The 9,106-nt window shown below is 37.9% G+C and overlaps 1 protein-coding gene and 1 long non-coding RNA gene across 2 annotated transcripts in view; one reads left to right on the plus strand and one right to left on the minus strand.

The window, feature by feature from the left end:
• LOC114025630 overlaps nucleotides 1-9,106 on the plus strand; it is a 112,154-nt gene that overhangs the window by 66,532 nt on the left and 36,516 nt on the right. The gene's annotated exons all lie outside the window — the stretch shown is intronic.
• SVEP1 (sushi, von Willebrand factor type A, EGF and pentraxin domain containing 1) overlaps nucleotides 4,752-9,106 on the minus strand; it is a 318,257-nt gene continuing 313,902 nt past the window's right edge. Inside the window, exons 47-48 of the mRNA XM_027839092.1 lie at nucleotides 7,946-8,039; nucleotides 4,752-5,411 (exon numbers count right to left, since the gene is read on the minus strand). Coding sequence (XP_027694893.1) covers nucleotides 5,381-5,411; nucleotides 7,946-8,039 — 125 coding nt within the window. The 3' untranslated portion in view covers nucleotides 4,752-5,380. The remainder of the gene's footprint in view (nucleotides 5,412-7,945; nucleotides 8,040-9,106) is intronic.

Consider the following 9,106-nt stretch of genomic DNA (forward strand, 5'->3'; position numbering starts at 1 on the left):
CATCCTCTTGACTCATGTTCAATCCACTTTGCCACCTATCTGCCCCTAGGTATCAATTTCTAATGGAATTTGTGGCTGGACCATACACAGTAACAGATACATGCTTCCTGGGTCTGAGTACCCAAAGATAGGATCTCGTGTAACCCAAACTATTGCTCATTTTTTTGTTGCTTTTCATGACAATTCATTCGCATCATGAAAGCTAGTTCCTGAAGTTGTTCACATAATTTGGGGAAATTATATTTTTTCTTCTATGTACTGGGGTGCCTTAAAAAGTCTAGTATCTGCTTGTGTTTTTATTTCAGTGATCAAAAACATTCCCAAACTAAAAACCAACCCAATTTCAACTCTTTTCTGTGGGTCCCAGAAGATAGGGCAATAATATTTACATTCCAGTATTTACGGTAGATATTTTTAATGAGCAAAATGTCTGTCAAGGCAAGGCAGACCACCAAATAATTATATGCTATGTAGATGGAGGTGTTTTATCTCCCTTGTCTTATAATGTGGCAGAGTGGATGGAGTGCTGGACTTGAAGAAAAATGCCACAAATCCTCAGGTTTAAATCCCACCTTTGACATTTACTAGCTATGTGACACCCCACCCACCCAGGCAAATGGCTTCAATTCTTTGAGCCTCAGTTCTTTTACTTGTAAATGGGGATAATAACAACATCTACTTCATATGTTTATTGTGAAGGTCAAATGAGATAATAAAGGTAAAGTGCCAGATAAATGTCAGATATTATTCTTATTGACTTACCTACATTGTTTACATCTGTGGATAGACTATTCTGGGAGCTTGGCAGAAAAATACCAGTTGAATTACAATAAGGGGCTATAGCATTTATTGGTATTACTGACACTTATTATCCACAGAATCTCTTTCCCATGAGTTTAAATCCTGAGTTTCTAACTAAACCTTTCCATAGGAGTTCTTCCAGACTATCTCCCTGAGAAATACTCTCATCACATACAGAATAATAGAGAAGTTGGCATTTCTTGGGCCCTCCCACATTTCAGTGACATAAGGTCATTGCTGAAGGCAGGACTCAGTCACAAACCTTTGATCCACAAGTTCAGAGCTATTTCAACTAGCTATTTAAACCTTGGCAGGCTAAGAGAACATGGGCATCTCTCTACATTGACTTCCAGAGGAACCCTATCTTCCATTTGGCTCTTCCCAGTTGATAATGGCATTGTACTCGCAAAGACCATCTACCCTGTTTCCCATACACTGAAAATGTTAAGAGCTGGACAGAACCTTAAACAATACCTAGTCCAATCCCCTTGTTGTATAGATGGGAAAACAAGTCCAGAGATGTAATAATAATAATAATAGTAATAATAATAATAGTAATAGCTAGCATTTATATGGTACCTACTGTGTGCCAGATACTGTCCTAAGAGCTTTACAAATATTATCTCATTTAATCCTCATAACAACTCTTTGAGGTAGGTGTTATTATTATTCCCATTTTATAGTTGACAGAAGTGAAGCAAACCGAAGTTAAGTGACTTGTCCAGGGTCATACATCTAGCAAATGTCAGAGGCAGGATTTTAACTTAAGTTTTCCTAACTCCAGGCCTAGCGCTCTATCCACTGCCACTTCAGCCTTGCAAGAAATAATTGGATGGAGACAGGATAGAGACAGGATTAAGATCCAGTCATCTGGCTCCCATTCCAGTGTTCTACTTCCCATATGCCTGGCTATATACATATACACATATATACATATACATATATGTGTATATATATAATAAATGAATTCTATTATGACACAGTTAACTAGTATTAAGAATTTTGGTATGCAACATGGTCAAATCATATTCCCTCCACACCTTGCCCCCAACAGATACTTCATATAATCTAACATGGTTAACTTAGAAAATGGGTATTAGTCCTGTTCCCCATTATTGTCATTATAAAGGGATTTCATTGTAGTTTGACACAGCAGCTAGGTCTGTATTTCTGCCTTGCTTTGACCTTGGTCACTTTTACTAATACCATCTTGAATAAAGGATCAGAGATAATAGGTTCAGAGATGGAAGGGATTTTAATGAAATTCAACCCCTTTATTTTTCACATTTTCAATAGGGTAAGTGAATTGTCCAAGGTCACACGGTTAAGGTTGTAAGCATAAGGTAGAATTTGAGCCCAGGTCCTTCTAGCGATGGTCATCACGTCTTACCTTCCCTCCTTACCTTCCCTCCTCATCCCAAAATTTAGAAGAATAATGGGATGAAGCAGTGTGGTACAGAGAAAACTGCAATGGCATTAGTCAAAGGACCTGGATTCAAAATCTTGATTCTTAACCTTCCTATCTGTGTGACTTTGGTCAAGTAACCATTAGATTATAAGCTCCTTGAGGGCAGAGACTGTCTTTTGTCTCTTTTTATATCCTCAGTACTTAGTACAGTGCCTGGAACATGGTATGTGCTTAATAAATGTTTATTGATTAATTGACAACCTATTTGGCCTCAGTTTGCTCTCTTGTAAATAAAGGGGTCAGCCTAAATGGCCCCTGAGGTTCATTCCAGCTCTCTATGTATGATTTATCCTGGTTTCAGAGGATTCACACCTTATGATGCTCCAAACAGAACTCAAAGCAATAGTTCTTGCTCCTAGGATCATATATTTATAGCCGAAAGGGACCTACTTCCATCTGTTGGGGTCAGTTCTCTGCTAGAAGCTAGACATGAAGAATGAAGCACCGGCCAATCCTTAGAATCACAGAATTACAGAATGAACCCTTGAGCTCATCAAATCCAACACCGCACCCCACCCCCTTCCCCACAAATGAATCTAATTTCTAATATCATTGGCAATTGGTCAAGGGGTGGGGAAAGGGGGAAGCAGGGACAGGGAAAATCAAAGGTAGCTAAATAATTTACTGAATCAGTACACCTCAGTATAAATCCATATTTACAAAACTTTTTCTACTACTCCACCTATTATCAATAACACAATTTAACATGTATATGATGCCTTCGTCTCAACTATGTGAGGCAGGTGGTACAGATATTTTTATTCCTATTTTGTAGAGAAGGAGAACTGAGGCTCAGAGAGTTTAACCGAAGCACCTGTAGTCAGTGTTCACTGTTTGGACTAGGGGCCTAAGACTCTCAGTTCCCAAGTCCGTGTTCTCTTTCTGCTATACTGAACATCTGTAGGTTGAGGATGTTGTCATTTGTGTGAAAAAATAGTGAAAAAGCAATAGATTTAGAGTTGGGAGGGGCTTCAGTGGCCATTTAGTTCCTTCTCATTTTACACAATCATGCAGTCATACAGCTAACAAATAGTTGAGGTATGATTTGAACTCAAGTCTTCCTCATTTTACATCAGCACTTTGCCATCTCTGCCATATTGGCTGTAGAGTTAAAGGACCTGGTTTCATATCCTGCCTCTGACACTAATTAGTTGTGGAACCTTGAGTAAGTCATTTAATCTCTATTGGACTCAGTTTCCTCTTCTGTAAAATGAAGGGGTAGGACTAGATAATCTCTGATGATCACCTTTACACTTCTCATTGCCTTACCCTGCCTAAAAAGGCTAGATTGGGATAGGAATGTGCATATATATTTGACTTCTATTGATTGCTTTCTTTCACACAGAGTAAAACACCAGATAGTATTTCTTTTCAAGGGTGCTCTAGTCAATTGCCTATGGGAATCTATGGGGCAGAAAATTCTTGAACTTTTAGTGAAGCTTTAGTTCCAAACCCAAATCACATCAAATTTTTTTCTCCCTTATTTCCCCCCAACTTCACTTAACTGATAGCACTTATTTCCAAGTACTTAGAAATTCCAGGAATTTCTTGGCATCCAGGAATAGGCTACTGAATTCTAGATGGCAAAGCTAGATACTACACCACTAACCATGGTAGTACAGAAAGTTCTGAAGAAGGTGAGAATTTTCTAGAGAGACTCTAGAGAGAGAAAATGATGGCTTTTGTTTGGGGATGTATGGGAACACTTATATTCCCCTTCTCACTTCTGAGCCCCCTGATTGCTCTAGAGTAGTTTAGCATCCTGCTTTTATTTTCATTTTTTTTCCCAATTGTTTTTGTCTTCTCTTTCATGCATTTCTTTTTCCTCTAATTTATTATAAAATGTGCTCCTAGGCCACTTTCCACTGCCTTTCATTCATTATCATCCCCAAATGTGAGAGGCTTGTTGTTGCTTTTTTTTGTGTGTGTGTGGGTTTTGCTGGATTGAGGATTACAGTTAGGGCATTTGTGTGTAAATTATTCCAGCACTTACAGGTGTGAGACTGGAACTGAAGAGTGGGAAAGAGGCTCCTTTAAGAACCGTGCCCTTAGAAAGGCAACCTGGCATAGTGTATAGAGAGCTGGCCTCGGAGTCAGGAAGATCTGGGCAAACCACTTAACCTCTCAGCGTCCTAAAGAATCCTAAGACCAAGTTTCAGAGAAGATGCCTATATATCTGACTTACAGAGGATGTCCCTTACTAGGAGCTCCCCACACTGATGAAATCACAGCTCTGGTAAAAAGAAAACAAAGACCAACCAAACAAAAATCAGCCCAGACCAATGCCCTCTGTAGCTTTTTATGTCCTAGGGATTTCTTTCTACTATGAATCCTGCCTGCTCTTTCTGTGTCTCCTATTTGGGGGAAAAAAAAAGTAGCTGAGCTTCTTTTATTTCCATGGCAACCGGCTATTCCTGCTGTCTATAGCATCTCATATGGGGCAGAAGGGGAGGGGGAAGAGTCAGTCTAATCACTAAATATCTAGCCAAGTAAAAATGAAAAATTTATTTATAACAATAAACATTTTCAAGAAAATGATGCCACATTATATAGGAGGGATGAACCAGATTCTCCTCCTTCATTAATTCATCCTCATGGAGTACAGTGGCTAAGGACTTAAACTGTACTAGAGAATTGTGGGATGGTTTACATATCATTAATATAACCAGTTATCTAGCTATGGCCTGGCTTCTAGATTATGCTGTGGGTTTGGGAAGTCCATGGAATGGCAAGCCTGCATTACACTGCTTGGCAGTGAAACTTATATTTGATAAATATATTTATAGTAATTAAAAAATTGCGACCAAAATGTATACATGAATTTCCCTAATAGTTGTCACAATATGTACATTTTGTGTGGGTGTAGCAGCATATATTTAATATACATTTTTGCATATGAAAATACAGGCAGATTTTTAATGGAAAACTCAAGGAAAATATGTCACAAAATTAAAATAGAAACAAAAACAGTGACAACAAAAATAACAAAATAACTTTCCAAAAAAAACCAGCACCATGTTGGATTTTTAATGTCCGTGTTCCAGAATCCCCAGGGACTGGCTGGGAGAGATGACCTTGTCTTTTTGAGAGAGCTGCTTTGCTGTGGGATAATTAGAAGGGATGAAACCCAGCTTTTCTTTTCCTGTAGAGAAAAAACAAATCCATCCAAGTAAACTGCAGTCTACAGGCAGAGGGAAAGTCATGCTGAGTGGAATTTAACCAATGGTGCAAGCAGTTTTGGGGTAATGGATTCCTAAACCCTTTAGAATTTCATTCGTGGATTGACTTTTATTGATAGTGTTTGTTAAATACTTAATCTGTATAGAACTTTGTGGGATACAGAAAAATCCAAGAAGACATTATTCCTTCCTTTAAATCATTTAAAGTCTTGCAGATGAGGTCAGCTTTATAGGAAGGTAAAGTAAATGGTGGCTTACTCACCTATGAGGTGTGATTTAGGTAGTGGCATCAAACTCAAATAGAAACAGATGCCTAGGACTGGATATTGACTTAGGAAACAACAAATAAACACTATCTATGGGGGGGGGGTGTATGTGTGTATTTTTGTTACTGTTGTTAAACATTTACCTATGACATTTTAGTCTGGTGCAGGCAGCTAGGGGCAGTGGGCTGCAGGTTAGACACTTCTAATTTGGGGAAGGCTAGAAATGCTAGGACTGGCCTGTTATTGATGTTGGAAATTAAGCCATTATTGAGTTATTCATTGTGACAGGCAAGAATATCACGCAATCATTGAACTGGAAGAGATATTAGAAATAATTTATAGGATCAAATGAGATAATGCATATAGTGCTTTGTAAACCTTAAAGTGCCATCCAAATGCTATTATTATTATTATTACTATCAGTACTATTAGCATCTTTTCCAAACTTCTGCCCTCCTCTTTTCCCCTTCCATTCCCCACCTCCATTTTATACACAAAGATTGTGAGGCTTGAAGAGAGGTGACTTATCTGCCCAAGTTAAAGCATAGCTCAATATCAGAATGAAAACTAGAACCCAGGTTTCCAGATTCCATTACCTTCCTACTATACCACATACTGAAATGTAAGGATCTATAGACACATATATGACTTGAAGTTTCTAAGAAAGCAACCCTGTAGTGCTATTGTTCTTACAGCCAGTAATAAATTGAGTCATTAAAACTTTAGTACAGATTCATTTGATCAAATCACTTTCCAGGGAGGACAAAGAAACACTTCCCTGGGACAAGAATTAAAATTACAACACAACTCTATTTCAAAATGACTTCTTATTACATAGAGTTAGATGTTTTGCTGTTTAAATCTTGTCTCTTGAGTCATCATTTCATATGGCGAAAACCTGATATAACATGGATTATCTATGTTACAGACATGGAGCTTTGATCTCCACCAGTGAGGAAAGGCTTTGGGACTTGCTTTATATCTTTACTGTTTGTCTCATTCCTCAAAGTCAGAAATAAAAAGAAGGCTCTACTATCTCACCAAACTGAACTAACTGTGAATGTGAATCTCACTATTAACAGAACAGTAGGAAAACAGAGACACTCCTCTGGGGTCTAAGCTACCTAGCTAGCTCCCTCCTTCAATGCCTTTTCTTTCTGCTCCTACTCTTCTTTCTTTTCCTTCAACCCCTCTTCCCTTTATTGCTCCCACTCTCCTGTGTGACCATAGGCAATTCACAACCTCTGAGACTCATTTTTTTCCTCTCTATAAAATGGGGACATTCTTTGCCTGTCCTACCTACCACTGCATTGCTTTTAAAGAAAACATTTTATTATCTGCCAAGCACTATAAAAACCTGAACTAGTCCTTTTTCTTGTCCTCACATTTAAAATTTTTTTGAAATAACCCTACAATGGAGTACTTTCACGTTAAGTGATAATAGCCTTTCGCTGAAAAAAGTTTTATAGGGAAAATTTGTGACAGCTTATGATTCTGTCCCAGCCACTCTCCTCCAAAAGAATTGAGGAAAAAAGCAATCAGAGCCAGAGAACTTCAAGGTATCTTCTTAGTTTTTCCTTCTGATACAAATATTGAACTTATTACAAAGAGGAAGCTAGTTGCAGATTCTTCTCCCAGCTGTTTCCCTTGATGCCAGCTTGCCTTTCTACTCAATTTCCATCTCTTTCCTTTCCAGCTTTCCAATGTGAGATATACCCCTAATTCCTTCTTGTAGGATTCTTTCCAATGATCTGAACTTTTCCCTCTCTATTGCTCTATTACTACAATAAGGTACAACAAATCTACCCTACCCAAGGAAAGCCTCTCTTTTACAGACTGCTATTTCCCTGTCCTTTCTCTTCTGTTATTTCCTTATTTTTAATTCTTTTGAGATTCATATAATCATCTTCTCCTCTGGCTCGGATACTCTTTAAACTGTTCCCCTTAATTTCTCATGAGTAACTCTCACATCTAAGCTGACCTCTTCTAGGTATGATTTTTTTCCCATTCCAAGCATCTCTCTTTGTTTCCAATCTTTCCCTCTAGCATCTCCTGGCTTTTGTCATCAACTCAAATTGTTGCAAGCCAATGTTCTTGGATTAAGATCCTGAAACTTATACGGAAGTTGTGACTGCTGGATTTTCCACTGGGTCACATGTAGAACAACTTAGTTAAAAATGGCTTTGATTCATAGTTATCCTCAACTAAATGTCACTGTGTGGTTGACTTACCTTGAGCAATCATGTCCAGTCCAAGTAGAGAGACAGTGGCATCGATTTGGCCTTATGCATTTCCCACCATTTAAGCAGGGAGACTGGCAAACAGCTACATTTAAAAACATACATGTATATTTAATGTGTAAGTATTTTTTCACAATTCACTTTTTTTATTTATTTAGTATTTTATTTTCCCCCAATTACATGTAAAATTTTTTTAACATTCATTTTAAAATTTGAAGTTCCAGATTCTCTCCTTTTCCCCCATCTCCCCATTTCCCCCCATCTCCTATTGCGAGGGCAAGCAATTTGATATAGGTCATACATGTGTAGTCATGCAAAACATATTTTCATATTAGTCATGTTGTAAAAGAAAACACAGACAAAAAAAACACCAAGAAAAATAAAGTAAAAAATATGCCTTAATTTGCATTTAGACTCCATCAGTTCTTTCTCTGGGGATGGATATCATTTTTCATCATATGTCCTTCAAAGTTATCTTGGATTGCTGTATGCTGAGAACAGCTAAGACATTCACCATTGATCTTACAATATTGCTATTACTCTGTACAATGTTCTTCTGGTTCTACTCATTTCACTTTGCATCAGTTTATATAAGTCCAGGTTTTTCTGAGAGCATTCTGCTCATCATTTCTTATAGCACAATAGTATCACATCACAATCATACACCACAACTTGTTCAGCCATCTCCCTTGCCATCAGAAAAAGGTATTATAAATATTTTTGTATATATACGTCCTTTTCCTTTTTGTTTTTTATCTCTTTTGGGATACAGACCTAGTAGGGGTATTGCTGGGTGAAAGGGCAATGCATAAGTATTTTGAAGACCTTATCATTCAGTTGAACAGTCCCCTGAAAACACACCCCAAATCCTCTAATTACCACACCTAATGGCTTTTTGAAGCATTTGATATTGTTGATCACCTTCTCTCTTCTAGATACTCTTTCTGCTCAGTATTTTTATGCCACTGTTCTCTTCTAGTCCTTCCTCTACCTGTCTGATCACTCCTTATTCTCCTTTGCTGAAGCTTCTAAGTACATTAACCATAGGTATCCCTTCAAGGCTTTCTTTTTCTTCCTCTGTATATTAGGGGTTCTTAACCTTATGTGTATGTGTGTGTCTCTGTGTGTGTGTGTGTGTGTGTGTGTGGGAAG

The sequence above is a fragment of the Vombatus ursinus genome, unplaced genomic scaffold (genome assembly GCF_900497805.2).
Source record: "Vombatus ursinus unplaced genomic scaffold, bare-nosed wombat genome assembly UNPS02014832.1, whole genome shotgun sequence".
Taxonomy (NCBI): Eukaryota; Metazoa; Chordata; class Mammalia; order Diprotodontia; family Vombatidae; genus Vombatus; species Vombatus ursinus.